This window comes from Carassius auratus, chromosome 20 (assembly GCF_003368295.1).
Source record: "Carassius auratus strain Wakin chromosome 20, ASM336829v1, whole genome shotgun sequence".
Lineage (NCBI taxonomy): Eukaryota > Metazoa > Chordata > Actinopteri > Cypriniformes > Cyprinidae > Carassius > Carassius auratus.
Window position 1 is genome coordinate 810,117 of NC_039262.1, and position 18,141 is coordinate 828,257.

At 35.4% G+C, this 18,141-nt stretch overlaps 3 protein-coding genes across 7 annotated transcripts in view; 2 read left to right on the top strand and 1 right to left on the bottom strand.

Annotated features, from left to right (window-relative positions):
• The window catches only part of LOC113120456 (atypical kinase COQ8A, mitochondrial-like), a 27,973-nt gene extending 19,378 nt beyond the window's left edge, over positions 1–8,595 (top strand). For all 3 annotated transcript variants that reach the window (XM_026290275.1, XM_026290276.1, XM_026290277.1), the window contains 7 exons: positions 1,016–1,097; positions 2,874–2,967; positions 4,576–4,717; positions 6,209–6,316; positions 7,168–7,233; positions 7,322–7,408; positions 7,492–8,595. In XM_026290275.1, coding sequence (XP_026146060.1) covers positions 1,016–1,097; positions 2,874–2,967; positions 4,576–4,717; positions 6,209–6,316; positions 7,168–7,233; positions 7,322–7,408; positions 7,492–7,785 — 873 coding nt within the window. In that variant the 3' untranslated portion in view covers positions 7,786–8,595. The remainder of the gene's footprint in view (positions 1–1,015; positions 1,098–2,873; positions 2,968–4,575; positions 4,718–6,208; positions 6,317–7,167; positions 7,234–7,321; positions 7,409–7,491) is intronic.
• Positions 8,576–10,964, bottom strand: LOC113120457 (uncharacterized). Of its 2 annotated transcripts, none has more exons than XM_026290278.1 (7): positions 10,847–10,964; positions 10,607–10,670; positions 10,350–10,474; positions 9,864–9,927; positions 9,517–9,753; positions 9,109–9,291; positions 8,576–8,903 (listed from the first exon to the last, which is right to left on the bottom strand). In XM_026290278.1, exons 1-7 carry the CDS (start codon positions 10,925–10,927, stop codon positions 8,701–8,703), a joined length of 957 nt encoding a protein of 318 aa, XP_026146063.1. In that variant the 5' UTR covers positions 10,928–10,964; the 3' UTR covers positions 8,576–8,700. The 2 variants fall into 2 exon arrangements, with proteins under 2 accessions (XP_026146063.1, XP_026146064.1); XM_026290279.1 differs by having other exon boundaries at positions 10,607–10,667; positions 10,847–10,959.
• A 208-nt stretch (positions 10,965–11,172) lies between these two features.
• LOC113120459 (zinc finger protein 512) lies at positions 11,173–17,648 on the top strand. 2 transcript variants are annotated; one of them, XM_026290281.1, is made up of 16 exons: positions 11,173–11,203; positions 11,635–11,795; positions 12,009–12,067; positions 12,206–12,255; positions 12,420–12,598; positions 12,686–12,769; positions 12,847–12,960; positions 13,048–13,172; positions 13,268–13,354; positions 13,454–13,552; positions 13,991–14,158; positions 14,245–14,439; positions 14,647–14,748; positions 14,939–15,001; positions 16,317–16,415; positions 16,519–17,648. In XM_026290281.1, exons 2-16 carry the CDS (start codon positions 11,708–11,710, stop codon positions 16,915–16,917), a joined length of 1,911 nt encoding a protein of 636 aa, XP_026146066.1. In that variant the 5' UTR covers positions 11,173–11,203; positions 11,635–11,707; the 3' UTR covers positions 16,918–17,648. The 2 variants fall into 2 exon arrangements, with proteins under 2 accessions (XP_026146066.1, XP_026146065.1); XM_026290280.1 differs by having other exon boundaries at positions 11,704–11,795.
• The last annotated feature ends 493 nt before the right edge of the window (positions 17,649–18,141 follow it).

Sequence of the window (18,141 nt, forward strand, 5' to 3'; positions counted from 1 at the left end):
GAAGTACTATTAAAAAAGGAAAGAAAAAAAAAAGGTTCTTCACGATGCCATAGAAGAACCTTTTTTGTCTAAATGGTTCCATTTAAGAAACTTTAACATCTGAAGAACCTTTCTGTTTCACAAAAGGTTTTTTGTAGTGAATTAATAATCTTCAGGTTATAAAAAGGGAAGAAAGAGATGGTTCTTTAAAGAACCTTTGGAGAACCTTTTGGTTCTTTGTGGAACCAAAAATGGGGCTTCTATGGCATCGCTGTGAAGAAGCTTTTAAGCAGCTTTATTGTTAAAGAGTGGTCCTGACGATCAGTAATGCTTTAAAGTGAGTTTACTGTTCATTTTAACAGGATGCAACACAAGATAAAATGATTTTATCTTTTTGCAGCTGATAGTCATTGGTCAATCAAAGGTGATTTTATTCATAACCTATTTGTATTTTCTTTTTTTAATAGAGAAATAATACTTTTTTTAAATGAAGAAGTAAGTTTGATTATATTTACATAAATTTGTTACATGCAACATATAAATTTACAGTAATCCCATCTTTCAGAGGAGCGTGATTTCTTTGTTAGCATTAGCAATAGCAGCAGTACTGTACAAGACTGCGCTTGTGTTGGTGCATTCCACACCAAAGCCACAAACAAATCTTTCCTCCTATTATGCACCTGTACTGTAAAATGCATTTTTAACAGTCAAATTAAATTAGTTAATTCGGCGCACCAACTGCTTGTAGTCCTAAGGCTAACTGCTTTGGCAAACAAAATCGATCTGAATGTTTATGATTAGATGACCTGAATCTGGATGTCTCTTATTTTAGTAAAACAAACAGTTTTGAAATGTTCTGAAATAAACTAGTCCACCAGTATACGCTCAGCAAGTTCAAGGCTGTTTTGCTGGAGGTGTTTTGCATTGAATTTGTTGTCCGTGTTCTTACTGGTTTGAACTTGTTTTGGTTTATGAAATGAACTGCTACTGTGTGACGCTATCTGAGCCCATTGTAACCTACTCTTGGTTTCTGCAGTACCCTGGAGTCGCACAGAGCATCAACAGCGATGTGAATAACCTGATGACGGTCCTGAGCATGAGCAACGCCCTTCCTGAAGGTGATGATGACCATAAATTAGATTTTTTAGAATTGTAGGTAAATAAATTATTGAATGCATATAATAATGTGAGCGCCTCAGATTATTCCCTAATCCCACCAGTCCATTTACTTCCTGTCTGGTTTTTGTCATATAACTACAAACATAAAAGCGCACAAATCAAATAAAAAGGTCAACTGCTGTCACCTGATGTAGTATAATGTAATATTAGAAGAAGCAGATGCTGTTATGATTCTGTCAAGGTCCCTGAACATTTTTTTTTTAAGGATATACACTACCGTTTCAAAGGTTGGGTTTTAAAGGTTGTCTCTTATGCTCACAAAAGCTAGATTAATTTGATAAAAAAATAAATAAAAACAGACACAGAAATATTTGTAAAATAAAATTGCAATTTAAAAGGTTTTTTTTTTTTTTATTTTTTTTTTTTTTTATAATATAATTTATTCCTGTGATGGCAAAATTGAATTTTCAGCAACATTACTACAGTCTTCAGTTTCATATGATCCTTCAGGATTCATTGTAATCTGTTGATTTGGAGCTCAAAAAACCATTTCCTATTCTTATCAATGTTGAAAATTGGGATGTAACGATTCACTCAATTTTTTTTGTTGCGATTTAAAACTAATTATAAATTTTATGCGTCCTTTTATTATTGCTTGGACAAAATGCTACACGTTTCTTTGTGAAATTTAAATGTAACACTGTAATAATATACTAATATGGCACTTGTATATTATTGCTCTGTTGTTCATTTTGATTGCTTCTCAAACCTCAAACTTTGGAAAGGTAGTGTCCATTTTTGTGGGCTCTAAAATATTTTGGCTATAAGTAGCCAAAGTCAAAATAATATACTTATAAAATTGCACTGATTTTGGAACATTTGTTGACCCCATTTTTTCCAAGAACTTGGTGTCAGTGCACTCAAATCTGTTTACTGTGTTTCAAACTGAGAACTAGGAGCTCGGGGCCTGTTGGGTCTCAGTGGGCTGATGGATCTCAAGCTGCACGCTGACCGATCAGAGCCCCAGAGCCTCGCACACAAACTGGTTACATTACAACATTGTTACAACAGCATCAATGCCAGTTAAATGTTCAGCTGTCAGAGAAGCCTAATGCTCCAAACATAGACTGAACTTTCATTTGAGCTTGTAAATGCCACCGCAGTGTTGTCAATCCTCCTTTTTGCCAGAAGAGAGAAGTGACACACAGCAGATATCTAAGACATTTCATAATGTCTTGCCAACCCTTGTGAAACACAAGAACATGTTAGCATTATACATTGTGTGTATTATACATTAGCATTGTGTGAACTTAATTTTTTTCAGGGACTTAATTGCAATTAAATACAGTTTGTTTTATAGCTTTTTTGGCCCACTTAAATAGGATAAAATTTTCTTTTGTTGTCTTTGAATTATGCTTATAGTGTACTGCCAAATGGTAAACTGAATTGCACTTGAATTTCTATTGATATTTGCATGACATTCATTTAATAACATTTGTAATGATCTTCTTTTAAGCATATCAAAACCTTATTGAAACTAGGGATGTAATTCACTCGTAATGTGATATTCACGATACTGATTTCATGTGTTTTTCTCATTATTAAAACAATGTTTTTCAAAATTGTAATTCAAAGCAAGTCTTAAATTTATCATTTTGAAAACATATAAACTCTGAAGGACTGTGAGTGCCACCTCTTGGTGACTCAAATAATTATTTGTGTAAAATTTTAACTAACCTACTGACTCATGTGTGACGGTGTCTATGAATGTGCAGGTCTGTTCCCGGACCATTTGATAGATGTGATGCGACGTGAGCTGGCGCTGGAGTGTGATTACATAAGAGAAGCCAAGTGTGCTCGGAAATTCAAGTGAGTGAACAAAAACAACCTGGAGATATTTCTCACTGCTTATTCAGAGCATCCCATCATTTTATTTGTTGATCTTCCCCCTCTATAAAAACATGGGTGGGCTGTGGGCTCACAAGCGGTCTACATGACATTTCAGGCTGCCATGTGTCTGATATCCAAGCTAAATCCATCCTACACCCCATAATTCCTTTGAAAGGAAGGTTTGCACACACGAAAATAAACACTACAACTGCTCTGAATGATTGTGCACTTCTGTATCCTCATATAACAGCTTCTCTGGAGTGTTGGGGCTTCAGCACCGGGCTAAAAATAACTGCCTAGCTTGTAGGCCAGGGATTGAATGATTTGATCTTAAGGAACAGTTTGGGTGCTGACATATTTTAAATATAGCACAAATTGAAATAATAAACATTGTAAATAAGCCTGTACCCTGTGTCCTGTCCTCTACTGGGACCCTGACTTCACAGGGAGGGTGGAGAATGAAACGCCCGCTCCAAGAGAGAGATATGGTTGTGTACATGCCTTCAGGGTGAGATGTGTCTTTTACTTTTGAGCAGACCAATGAGACACTCAGGGTTCGGCAGATTAGCTCTTTTCAAAATGATTTTGTTTCCAATCCGGAAGAGCTGAGGAAATAATCAGACTCCTTCTTCTAGAATGTCTTCTCTTTGTCAGGTAGTCCAGTTGATTTTATTGAAATGGTTCATATGGACAGTTGACCTTTAGATGATCTGTGGTTACTGTTGCTAAACTCACAGAATCTGTGCTTCTCCTCTGTTTTGATTGTTTCTGTACAATTGCATTTAATACTGTTCAATGCCTCCATAGACTTAGATTAGAAAAAGAAAAAAGCTTGTCTGAAAGTGGTTTTATAGAAGAAAAAAAATATAATATAAAAAGTTAAAAGAAAACAGATTAGAGTCATCACTCAGTAGGGTTGACACACAACAAAAAGTTACTTTACTTTATAAACTTTTTGGCTGGTTTCAAGGACAAATATCTAAATGTGGTTTGTTTAAAATAAGAAAATAAAGTTGTTTTCCTTTTTAATTTTATTTTTCATACGCCATTTGCTTCTAGATTTTTCTTATCTTAAGAATAGACCTCACTTAATTTTGATAATTTCTCGGAAAAGAGAAGTTATTATCTTGCCTATAATGGCTTGGCAGTGCTGAAGTGTGCAGCATCCTGTTAAGTAATTACATATTTACTGCCGCTGGATTACGTTGCATGTTGTGTAAATCTGTGTGGTCGGAGTATGTTGTTGTCGTCTTTAATATAGATGTATATAGATCTAGTCTTGTTACATAACAGCAGTATATTTAGTATTGCTACTTCTAATATGAACTTTTCTTGTTGCTAGATAGTTTTCAAATATATATCTTAACTGTATTTCAAAGTTGACATACCCAATTTTTAAGCTTCGTTGTGGATATCCTCACACCTAGAGAATAGCATCATGGTTTTTTCCCACATCCCACACGCAGAAGCAGATGTTTGTGTGTGTTTATCATCACGTCTTGTCTGTGGTGCACGTGCGGGGTAGCATGTTTTCACGGGGATGCTGACTTGTACTCCGTGACTTAGAAGCTTTGTGGTTTTTGGCAGGGAACTTCTGAAAGATCACCCCTTCTTCTACGTGCCAGAGGTAATTGACGAGCTCAGCAGCCAGCATGTCCTCACCACTGAACTGGTGCCTGGATTTCCCTTGGATCAGGCTGATGGACTTTCACAAGAGTTGAAAAATGAGGTATTCACTGTTGCTGGTAAAATTGTTTCAATGAATGAAATGAAAAGAAACGGCACTATTGCATCTACCAGGGAATCTGCAGGATATTTAAGGCTTCACATACCTGCACAAATAAAATTAATACCATGTGAGAGGATTAGGGCAGTGTCTATGGTAACATATGAAGAGTTCAGATGCAAAAGCCTCTAAGTGCCATCTGAAATTTTCATCTAAAATTAGGATTTTTATCGGGCTCCTATATTTATATTCAGTTATTTCACTTTAATAGCCTGGAAAAGGACCTGCACATCACAATTAAAGTAAAATGACTCAACCTAAGCATAGGACCTTGATAAAAATCCTAATTTTAGATGAAAATTTCAGATGGCATTTAGAGGTTTTTGCATCTGAACTCTTCATATATTAAACTATAAAATTAATGAATAAATAAAATATCTGATTTACAGTTCAGATACAGGTTTCTTGAAAACGAAATTTTCACATTCCAGTCTTTAGAATATTTTTTAAAGAAAAGGGATGAATAAATTGTATCAATTATTATATTCATTTAAAATGTATAAATGCATCTTACTACCATAAATGTTTGAATTTTTAGAAGACACAGCTTCTTGTCAATCCACCAGTTCACATTTAATGTGTTTGCTTCATAAAAACATGGGTCAAATTTGCATTGGTTTGAAAAAAAAAAACTAACATTAAACCATTTCTTGATTCTTGTCTTTCCGTCCTCAAATTTAAGAACTTTCAAATTTATAATTACAACTTTTCTTGTACCATTTAAGACTTTTATGGCTTAAATTTGCTACATCTAAATGTAAAACTTAAGGACTCAAAGAAAACATGTATGTTCAGACCATCCACAAACATTCAAAACATTTGTAATTGGATAATGAGTTGGTTGCCATCCTTATTGGACTGAGAAATATTTCAGTTTACTTTCTAGTACTTTCAGTTCTCCTACTGTTAATAACAGTAATTAACATCATTTTTTAGCAAGTTATATAAGCATATTAAAATGTTGTTGTTTCAGGCCATGTCATATTCTATGGTGCTTGAGTCACATGGTCTCAAACGTGGCCTGTATGGAAGCCAGTGAGACTCCTGAAGCATTATCGCCACCTGATGGTGGAAATGTGTTATTGCATTAGTAGGGCAAAGCGTAAACAAGGTTATATCCATACCAAAAAAAAAGGTTAATGAATGAAGTTTAAAATAAATAAACTGCATTGACCAAATCGTGAATAGAAGTAATGATGCACACTGACATAAATTCAGGCAATAAATGTGATTGATTTTTTTAACAGACCACACAACTATGATTTAAATGCTCATTATTTATGTAGTATGTAAACATTGCATTAAAACATTGATTTGTTTTGAGTTGGAACTGATTTATAATTTTATACTAAGTGCTACATAAAGCCTAAATATTGTGGTTTTAAAGCACTTTAGTGCATGTGTAGTAACCATACTTTTTTTATTTTTGCACAGATCTGCGAGAACATCCTGTTCCTGTGTCTGAGAGAGCTGTTCGAGTTCAGATACATGCAGACGGATCCCAACTGGTCTAATTTCTTTTATGATCCACAAACCCACAGGGTAAGAGAGAACGCCACTATGACCTTTCCAAGTTGTTTACTCTATCAGATTAGACCCACAAGGCTGAATTTAGACTTTAAACCTGCTTGAATATAAGAGTTTTGAGGAATTAAACATTTGTTTCGGCCACAAGATAATTCCCATACTTTCACTTGTTTTGACTATCATTCTAAAAGGTAGAAAGTATTAGTAAAGAATAGGTGGCTTGTCATACCTTTTTACTGGTGTTGCAAATATTTACACTATTATTATTAAAAAGCGTTTTTGTTGTTGCTGTTTTTACCTTTTTTTATTATTAATACTTCTATTTGCCAACCATGCATTAAATTGTCCAAAACGAGTAGCAAAGACATTTATAATGTTACAAAAGATTTCTATTTAAATTAGTGTTATGATGTTGTAGTTGTTGTTGTTATAGATAAAAAGAATAATTATAATATGAAATATTTGAGCAGCAGATCCTATCAGAATGATTTCTGAAGGAGCGTAAATACTGAAGCCTGGAGTAATAAGTACTATAAAATTCAGCTTTACAATCAGAGGGTTTAGTTATATACTTAAATATATTAAATACAAATTAGAATTTTAAATGATAATATTTAACATTGTTACTTTTGATTTCAATCTTCAAAATGTTACATTTTTACCATTTTTGTTTTGTAATATTTATCATTTTATATGCCATTTATTTACTAAACTTTATTTAACATTTATTCTAACATCCTACCCAACCCCACAGTGTCTATGTATTGATTTTATTGTATTTGAGTATTTTGTACAGTCATTTGAAAAGGAAGTGTATTGTTTTGGCTTCGTCACTTGGTATAATCGAGCTGTTCTTCAATCCACAGGTTGCTTTGCTGGACTTTGGTGCAACAAGAGGGTTTGAGGAGAGTTTCACTGATCTTTATATTGAAGTAAGACACAAAAATTTTACGATTTAAAAAAGTTAACTATTTAAATATTTTATTTCTTTAACCGATTGCATCTTCCTCTTTAAAACAGATCATCCAGGCTGCAGCAAATGGTAATCGAGAAGAAGTGCTGAAGCGATCCATAGACATGAAGTTCTTGACTGGTTATGAGTCAAAGGTACTAATATACCAGATATTTTTGTTGTAAGCTGCACATGTGACAAATAAGGGGTGTTAACACAAGCTCTCCTCCTCATCCAGGCCATGGTAAATGCCCATGTGGATGCTGTGATGATCCTGGGTGAGGCTTTTGCCTCTGAGGAGCCATTTGATTTCGGGGCGCAGAGCACCACAGAGCGCATCCACAACCTCATCCCCGTCATGCTGAAACAGCGCCTCATCCCTCCACCAGAAGAAACCTACTCTCTGCACCGCAAAATGGGTGGCTCCTTCCTCATCTGCTCCCGGCTGAATGCTAAGCTAAGCTGCAAAAATATGTTTGACAAGGCCTACAGCAATTACTGGAGCAACAAGAAAAAAGGACCAAGCCAGTGACAGATGGGGCTTGTCAAACAGGAGAAACTCGGATAAGCACAACATGCCCTGGCCAATCACTCGAATGTAAACAGATGGCACTTTTGTCTCGACTGACCCCACCGTACCATCACACATTGTTTTTGGCTGTTGTTTTTCCTTTTGAGTGTTTTAATGGGAAATAATATCCATGATTGATCCATGGTTGTGTGGTGCAAAGATTGCTATTCAAACAGATCGATCTATGTGCCTACCGAAATTCCTATTGGTTACTCTTCAGGTGTGGTGATTGGCTGTAGAACGTTTCATAACCAAGCCAGTTTTTTTCCAGGTTGCTGGAATACATTTTGTGAGGACCGTCTCCCTAAATCAGTATATTAACTCTTATGTTTATTGTATGAGAAAGCATTCAAATGTGTGTTTTTCTTCTTTCTTTTTTTTTTGGTTTGTGATTTGTGAATATTACGCACAATATTGGTAAAAGTATGAAAAAGGGAAGGCTCTGAATGAAAAGATCAGAAGTCAGGGCAGGTTTTGGTATCAGTGTGTAGGTTGACTATAAGCTTGCTTGCTTTAGCCTGTTGAACCACCACAACTTCTTTGTCATAATGCATTTTAAAAAGCTAGGATATTAATAATGATGGCATGAGGTATCACTTCTCTGATGTTTGAGATGTACAGGAATTTAAATGTGCCTACATGAAGGTGAGAATATGAGGACGCATTATGGTTTGAGCATTGATGGAAAAGGTGTTCTTCTAATGTTCCTGCTATTGGCTTTCTTATTAAAATATTGTGATAAAATTATCTGAATATTAAATTTTTGGAATCAACACCCCAGTCTTAAATGTTTATTGGCAGGCTTGTTGTTTTTGTCTACTCATATGACCATACATTTTCAACTATTAACAGTTAAAGCATTTGAAGCAAGAACATTTACATGTACCGGTTTAAGACAGATTGAAGTTTTCTCATTGCATTTTCATTTGCTGGACACTGAAGAAGACCATGACGTGAATCATGAAAGAGCACATTAACATGTTCCACAATATTCACACGAGAAGATGCATTTAAGCTGGGACACACGTAGTCAGGGTTGAAGGTATGGTGCATTATCACCAGTACTGCTGGTTTATCAGCTGTAGAGACAATTATTTTTCATTAGAATTAGATTTTTCATTGTCAACATACAAGTGCAAGAAGGACTAAACCCATGCAATTACCATTTGCAGACTAGTCCTATAACTTACAGGAAACCTGTATTAAACTGGCTACATTTCTATCAAATACAATATTCCGATATAATATGGAAACTAGTTAAGCACTGTTTTAATAAGTGATTACCTGGAATTTTCTTCAGTGCTTCTTCGGCATCAATTCCAGCTCGTGATGTCACAGGACTGAAGGCCAGTATCAACTGACAATCCGATAATTCACTCTCTTTAACTCCCTTGAGCTGGGCAAGAATTTGCTTGTCCGTTCCCAAGGTTCGACCACAAAACAATGGATGCACTCTGACTGTAGGCTCTGCATAGGAAAAATATATTAGGAGGGTGGGTATGAAACATATATATTTTAAAAACCATAATAGAAGAATTTGCACTAGTGCTATCAAGACTCCAGAAACCCACTTTATATTTTAATAATAAAAAAAAATATTTTTAAATCTCTTAAAGCAAAGTTTGCAAAAATGTGGTTTTGAGCAACTGGGTGATACTCTTGGGAGTAATCAGATTTTTTACTTTTACACACCAAAAGAGGGAATCTGTATTGTTGGAGGGTTCATATTTGTTGGGAATGAGCTTGAAAATGTTCTCCTGCTTGATGTTCCCTCTTTATCCCAGTCTTCTTTTCTAGCATATGCCTCAGTGAAACCGTTCAAGACCTCAATGTATGGTTTCAGTGATGCCTGTGCTGCTTTGAGCTGATCCTCCATTTGTCTAAACGCACAAAGGGACTCCTTCAAAACATCCTGTACAGCAGCATCATCTAGGAAAAAGTCATAAGGCCGCTATTAAACCACTCTTTAACAAAGACAACTCCACTTGTTCTCTGCTACAACTGAAAAATGGTAGATCTGTAGGTCATGAGTAACTCACTGTTTTGGTGCATTAAACGCGTCAGTGCAGCAGCCAATGTGTCTGGGCCATGTTGAAGTGAATCCTTTCAGGAATCAAATAATAAATAATTACAGATGAGTCATAAGCTACTCACTTATCTGTAAACATAAAAATAATTGGAGCATGTACATATGGACACAGTTTACTTCATTTACATTGAATTTGGTTTCTGTAACATGACATTTTAGTGTTAAATATATAAAAAGACCCCAAAAGGTCACAATATCATATAAAAAATTATTTTAATAATAAATATTTGCTGATTGTTAGTGGAAATATTAGTGGAACCCTTCATCATTAAAGTGATGAACTACACCTGTGTGAACTTCGGTTTGGAGCAAATGGCCACAAACATGCATCTATGTGTTTGGTACTATTTGGTTGTTAAAAAAAAGGCCATAAAGTTGGAAATTGTTTTTTGTTTTTTAAGTTTCATTTTACTAGCATGTTGACCAAAGACATTACCTTCACTGTGTCTGTGATGAGTGTCATAATTGTCCTTCTGAGCTGAAAGTTCCTAAGACCAGGAAAAAGCTCATTCAGATCCTCTCTTGTCAAAGTAAGGATTTGAGGATCGTCAATGCCTGCATCTAGAAACAGGTGGACATAATAGAGTATGTCACATTGCAAAAGCTTACTTTTATACACTTTTTTACACATATATTTTTCTTGGGGTGTGTTAAATAAATGGCATTAGAAACATTATCAGGTGACATACATACCATCTAGGACAGAAGAATGAGAGAGTGCATGGATTTGTTGTCGAAGAGCTCTAAGGTTACCCTTCTTGAAAATATAGAAATAGAGATTAAAATTTGTTAAGATTTAACCCTGACACGATCACCCTTTATATATAGACTTCCTTGCCAGCACATACCATAACATCTGAAGCAAAAATATTGTATTTTATACAATTAAAATCAGTTTGTAAAGAAAAGTTTTTACATGTTTGCTAATTGTACCTTTTCATTTGTGGACCTCCATGTGTTTGGATTTAACAACGCTAATCCTCCGGGAAACCAAGAAGACCCTGTGCTGCTCATTTCTAGTATATTGAAACCGAAAGTTGATGTTGCTAAAACTAAAATGGTTCAGTTCTGTACACACACTGACTCCGGTTCAGTCACGGCGTCTCAACCGCAGCAAGGAGTAAAAACAGAGGCGTGTCAAAATCTGATCTAGGACCTGCTGTCTCCAGCGATAGGTTGTTTTAGCGCGAAGACCCGCCCCCTTTTGGTGTGTTGTAGGAAGAGCGTTTTCTCATTGGCTGGTGGAAAATAGGGGCGTATTATGTATGAAAGGATCTCGGCGAGAGGACGGTAATGTTATAGCTACTCTTGACTGTTTTGTGAGCATTAAGTGTTAAATATGCCTTTCTAAATTTAAAGTTTAGGGTATATCGATGTAATACGGATTGTATGACAGTGTCGTCCAGCGGCATAGGATTTATGTGACGTAGTGCCGTCATGCCTTATTCTTTCTTAGCTGGGAATATTGGTGGGCAGTGATGGTGGCAGTGGTCTTGAAGACTACACTTATGCACTGCAATAAAGGAGCATGTAGGGCTGCAGGCAGCTTCTGTGTGCAAATGCAGGCTTAGTCCATGCATTCAGATGTGTTTTATTCTTCAAATTCTTAGCCTTAGTGCAACCAGTATCTGCTTGAGGGACACTGAATTAATGAAATTCCACAAAGCATATTACCTATATGTAACTGTTATTTATTTGTTTTTGATTATGATAAAATAAAGATCTAATATAGATAGCAGTGGATCCCTACCCATGCTTCTCTGTATCTAGCATTGATTTGTGTGGAATAGGATCATGGATCAGACCCAGGATTACATGTCTGCCACATGTGTACCCAGCAAGAGGAAAATGTCAAAACCAAAACTAAACCCCCAAACACCAGGTAATTCTGTATTAATCTAAGATTTATTCAATTCTAAACTTTGTAAACCCTATATGGTTTATTGTGATGTGGTTGCATCCCCAGAACATGATCACATGTAGTCTGAAATGAATTAAATCTACATTATGATCTATTAAATATGTAACTTTTGAGTGGTCACATTTATTAAATCTATTATATATTATTCTAAAGAGTTGATTGCATCCTTAACAGTTGATGTCATGAAAGATTTGGGAAGAGAAGCTGAAAATAGTGGAATGAAACCATCCAAAGTAAGTCCAAGCATCCTCACCATAAGTTATGCATCAGTATGCCAATGTATATATAGAATATATTTAGGTAATTAGTCAAATTAAACAGGAGACCATCAAAACTAATATTGTTACTGCATTTCTGTTACTGAATTTTAGAAAGAAAAGACAAGCTCTCAGAAAATAAAGAAAACTTACACCAGAAAAAAGTGAGTTTTGCCAACAATAAATCTGTGCAAACTGCATTGTAAAAATTTTAATCATTTAGTTTGATCTCAGATTCAGAGTCATTTGAAACATGTTTGCCCATTCAGTAGTAATGTATTGCACCATATACTGAATCAATAATGGTGTCAAAACGTCATGTCTTAAGGTACCATGATCTCCAGCCTGTGGTTATGAGACCTACAGAAGATTCAGACCATGGGTCATCTTGCAGTTCAATTATTACATCCAGTCTGGTCAATGGTTCGGAAAGCCAATGTATGAACCACACCAATGAAATGATGGGAAAAACTGATGGATCCAGTTCAAACACATTAATAGAGACAGGTAAGTCCAGACTTAAATATAAATAGATAAACTGATATATGGCATTTTAAATAATGTCCAAAAGTTGCACACGTTTTTATGCTACAGGTTTAAAGCTAAAGAAGAAGCACAAGATTGAGGAAACTGACCAGCCCTCGTTAAAAAAGTACATAGAGGAAGTAAAGCAATCCGGTATGCAGTTCTTGTTTTTCTTCTTTAATTCATGATACAACATGAATAGTGCATACCACATCTTTTTTGTTTAACAGTACCTGTTATAGTTCCCGTTGCTCAGTTCACTCAGAAGAATCAGGTAACTGACAGCACACAGGAGCAGAAATCATCTCCGCACACTAAGAAGGAGTCACCTGTTTATCCGCCAGGTAAATGAGACAGTGGCTAAATGAAAACAGCACAGACATACTGTATGTTTTAAGTAGTCATAATATATATATTGTGGTTCTTTACAGGAAGTCAGGAGGAAAAATGGCAGCTTCAGATTTTGGCAAAGGGCAGAGTAAGCTGCCCAAAATGCAAAAGTGTTGGAAGAAAGACAGTGGATGGGTTAAAGAAGCACCTGGAAACATGCAAGCTAGTACGTTCATATAGCAAAGTTTGTGAAAACAGAGATATAGCACATTTTTTTAGCACTGAATTCTGCATCTGATTTTGTATTTGTTCTATGTGTAGAATTCTTTTACATGTCCACACTGTGAAAAACAACTGAAAACTTCAACAGGAATGAAGTACCACCTCATGGCTGACCATAACAACTTGGTTAGGTTTTATTCAGGGTTTTTTTCTAAACTGGTAGTGACATTGACAGAGAAAATTATGGTATTGACACTAAAATTATTTTCTTGTTTGTTTTTTCAGCCCATTCCAGATACAGGGAATGACCTAGTTGACCAAGCCGTAAAGGAGAAATTACGCAAAGTATTAAAAAGGATGGGCAAATTAAAATGTTCAAAAGAGGTGTGGTCATTTATCTGTATTGAATTAAATTCAGTTTAAAAGGCTTTAGAGGTCAGCACATAAAAACTGGAAAAAAAAATATTAGTAATAAACAAGAAAATTAAAAGAATCCACTGCAATTAAAACGTTTGGGGTCAGTTCGATTTTTAAAAAAGCAATGAATACTTTTATTCAGCAAAGAGGCATTAAATAATCCTGCGAAAATTTTTTCCTCAAAAATAATAAGCAGAACTCTTTTCAACATTCATAACAATAAGAAATGTTTCTTGAGCGCAAGTCAGCATATTTAAAAATTAACTATTGGAAGATCATGTGAGTTTTTTTAAACTAATAATATTTCACAATAAAACAATAAATGATGATAGAAAAAGTTTAAACAATGACTGTATAGCATTGTGGATTTTTAAAATGATTAAAGTGATGAATATTTTGTTTTAGGGTTGCACTGGAAGTTTCACTAGTATAATGGGTTATGTGTACCACATGAAGAAATGCGGCAAAGAGGCGTCAGAGCTGGAGAAGCTCTTATTGAACTGCAAACACTGTGGAAAAGCATATCGTTCCAGAGCGGGCCTGGAGTACCATGTCAAGAACGAACACACTCCGGTGAGTCCCCCTCTCCATTATTCAAAAAGCATTTACCAAAATGTCATTCAGGCTGTTGATGTTTTCATGCTTATCTGTTGTTGCAGATGACCCAAGAAAGTGAAGTAGAGGAGCTGAAGACACAGAAAGAGCCCGTCCCAGAGCGGACACAGAGTGGTCGGACCAAGCGCTTGTCGGCGCAGGTCGCCGTGTTCCACCTGAGGGAGATCGCCAGTGAGGAGCTGCTGAAAGAATGGCCCAAAAGGAAAGTGCAGCGTGACCTGGTGCCAGACGACAGGAAGGTGTATATGTCAAACTATGCTAACATGTTGTAAATGACTCAGAACCTGTGTGTAGCTTTTTTTGGTTAGGCAGCATCAGCTTTGTTTGTTTTGCACACTTTCAAGGATTCACTAAAAGGTTTAATTTCACTTTTTGAGAGCTATGAAGGAAGAATCAATCTCGTATTCATTTGTATAAGCATTCATGGTATTTTTGTGTCTATGTAGCTGAAGTATTCTCGTCCAGGTTTGCCGGCCTTCAGTCAGGAGACTCTACGGAAGTGGAAGAATGAAGTCAAGCTGCATAAAAAAGTGCAGTGTCCAAACAAGGTGTGAATATCATGCATAAACCGATATTATTCCAGGTGTTTTTACCATTGTGTTTGAATTTAAAGGACCATTTATTAGTTTTTTGTGCATGTTTTGCATGGATTTTGGGATTATGCAGAATCAAAGATTTTCAGTAAATGAACGGTTTGCCGAACAAAATGTGTAATGATCATCTTTGTTGTCATATTAGGGATGTAACTGCTTCTATACCAGTGTATCTGGCCTAAAGGCTCATCTTGGGCTATGTACCTTGGTAAGGAATAAATTTCCTTTCAGACATGTTACACACAAAATATAGTCAAAACAGTACTAATGTGAAATATTACTGCAATTTAAAATAACTGTTTTCTTTTTATATACATTTTAAATACCGTATTTTCCGGACTATAAGTCGCACTTTTTTTCATAGTTTGGCTGGTCCTGCGACTTATAGTCAGGTGCGACTTATTTATCAAAATAAATTTGACATGAACCGAGAGAGAAATGAACCAAGAGAAATGAACCAATAGAAAACATCACCATCTCCAGCCGCGAGAGGGCGCTCTATGCTGCCAGAGATGCTGCTCAGTGCTCCTGTAGTCTACACTGAAGACATAGAGCGCCCTCTCGCGGCTGTAGACGGTATTGTTTTCTCTTGGTTCTTGGTTCTAAATAAATGCGACTTATAGTCCAGTGCGACTTATATATGTTTTTTTTATCATGACGTACGGTAGTAATTTATTCCAGTCATGGCAAAGCTGAATTTTTAGCCTCCATTACTCCAGTCTTTATTGTCACATACACACGATCCTTTGGAAATCATTAATATACTGATTTGGTGCTTTGTAATTTGTCTGCTTAATATGAAAACTGTAAATTTTTTGAGTTCTTTAATAAATATGAATTTCTAAAGAGTACTATTTATTAGAAATAGAAATCTTTTGTAAGGTTACGAATGTCTTAAAGGAACACTCCACCGTTTTTTGAAATAGGGCTTATTCACATTATTTCCTACATTTAGATATGTGGGCAAATGCATTTTTGTGTCAGTGCATGCATTGTTTTAGTTTGACTGGGTCGGCGTTAGCTTAGCTTAGCACAATGAATGGAATCCTTTGTTGCCAGCTAGCATGGCCTGAGTAAAAGTGATAAAAAAAAAAAAAAACTTTTATCACTTTTACTCAGGCCATGCTAGCTGGCAACAAAGGATTCCATTCATTGTGCTAAGCTAAGCTAACGCCGACCCAGTCAAACTAAAACAATGCATGCACTGACACAAAAATGCATTTGCCCACCTATCTAAATGTAGGAAATAATGTTAATAAGCCCTATTTCAAAAAACGTTGGAGTGTTCCTTTAACTGTCACCTTTGGTCAGTTTAATGCATCCTCGCAGACTAAAGAAAATTGTACTGACCCCAAATTGTTGAATGGTGTAGTGTAGTTAGACCAGAAAATAGTCATCTTTACAGTATAACTAAATAACTATTGCTTTGTCATTGGTACCTAAATCAGTAAGTTTCTATTGATTTTTCTTGTTTAATAAATAGTTATGAAAAGACGGTGAACCTTCTTTATTTTTCCCTGCAGGGTGAATTTGAGACTGGGAAATATAAATGTTTGATATGTAAGAAAGAATTCAACTCTGAAAGTGGAGTCAAGTATCACATTAATTCCATTCATTCTCAGGTAACACAATAAATGTTGATTTTATTTCATTTTCCGCTCTTTATATATTATAAGAAATGTGTCTTTTTATAATAAGTATTCTCATTGTCACCATTTTTCATAGGATTGGTTTGTTGTTCGGTCCAAATCTAAGAGTTCAAAGTTAGATAAACCGCACAGGACTGAGCCAAAGGAAGATTCCATGAAGAGTCCAGACCTTCCCTTAGCAAACCAAAACTGGCAGGATAGACAGATGTCTGAGGTGCCCACATCAAGTGGAGTGGAAACCCCTGGAAGAGTGGAAATAAAGAAGAAGGAGGGGCACAACAAACAGAAAGAGAAGAAAAGCAGGCAGGAGAAAGACTGCTATGAGTTCAGCGGCAGTGACAGTCCCAGCAGCGGCAGCAGTAGTGAGAGCTCCAGCAGCGAATCAGAGACCGAGACCGAGGACCAAGCGGCACACAGACATGACAACTGGGCCCTCAGCAGGCCATTCAAGAAGCAACCTAAAAGTGATTCATAAATCATTCTTTTTCCAAATATGGAGTTCTTCCAGTTTTCATGTCCAAAGATTAAAGAGAAACACATCCATTCAAAGGTTTAGGGTCAGTAAGATTAGTCTTTAGTATCACACGATCCTTCAGAAATCTTTCTAAAATGCTCATTTGGTGCTCAAGAAATCAACATTAAACACAGTGCTGCTTAATATTTTATTATATATTATATGTATTTACTTTTGAGAAGTTGAATGCATCCTTGTTGAATAATATTTTTATTTGTAGGATTGTTTGCTGAATTGTTTCACTTTTATTGACAAGAGGAACTGCGTATATTAAAAGGCGACATGCAATTCTTTTAAAATGTAATTGAAAGTAATATGACAATTTGACTTTATTATTATTTCATTTTAGGAATAAAGTATAAGCCATGTGTATTGAATGTAGTAGAGCATTATTTTTATTTTTCTGTAAGCATTGTCTCATGCTCTGTACCTGTAAGTTTCACAGTGGACCAGTGACCGGCTTTATTAAAGCAGTTGCATGCAACGATGTTCATGAATGCTGCTGTTTTTATTATTAGTATTATTATTTATTATTAATTGTGATTCTGACACCACAGAAATTATACTCTGTATTAGTTTAATTGGCCTTTAGTGTAAAGGTACATAGTGCTTTAGCATAATTATTCCCGGATGTCAGGGAGAGAAATAGTGTTTGCTGAAATGCGTTTAAAAGCTGTTGTATTGATTTGAATTAAAATCCATGAAATGGAATTGTCTGTTGAGGTCTTTTCTAATTTATTTATTTATTTTTACATTTTAACACAAATTCGCATATATCTTTCTCCCAACAATACATTAAATTACACGTAAATATACATGCACACGAATGCACAACTTAGAAATAGACTAAATATGAACAATTAGTCCTCTTTACTGTTTAATGTAAAAAAAAAAAAAAACGTTCAAAAAAATAAATGTTTATTATGTGCGCTTGTTTTTTTTTTATGTGTGTTCATCAATGTCAGTTTTGTGTACAGTATTTAATTCTAGTGGAATCCACGTCCGGATTTATCAGTACTAAATTAATATTAATAATGTTTAATTGATACTTTTATTGATTTATTTTTAACGTTATGTTAAATACGAATATTATATTATATATTTAGTTTTTACTTTTAAACAAAAAATAAAAATATGAAAGAACATCGCACAATACACCTCCAAAAGGTTAACGATACACACACT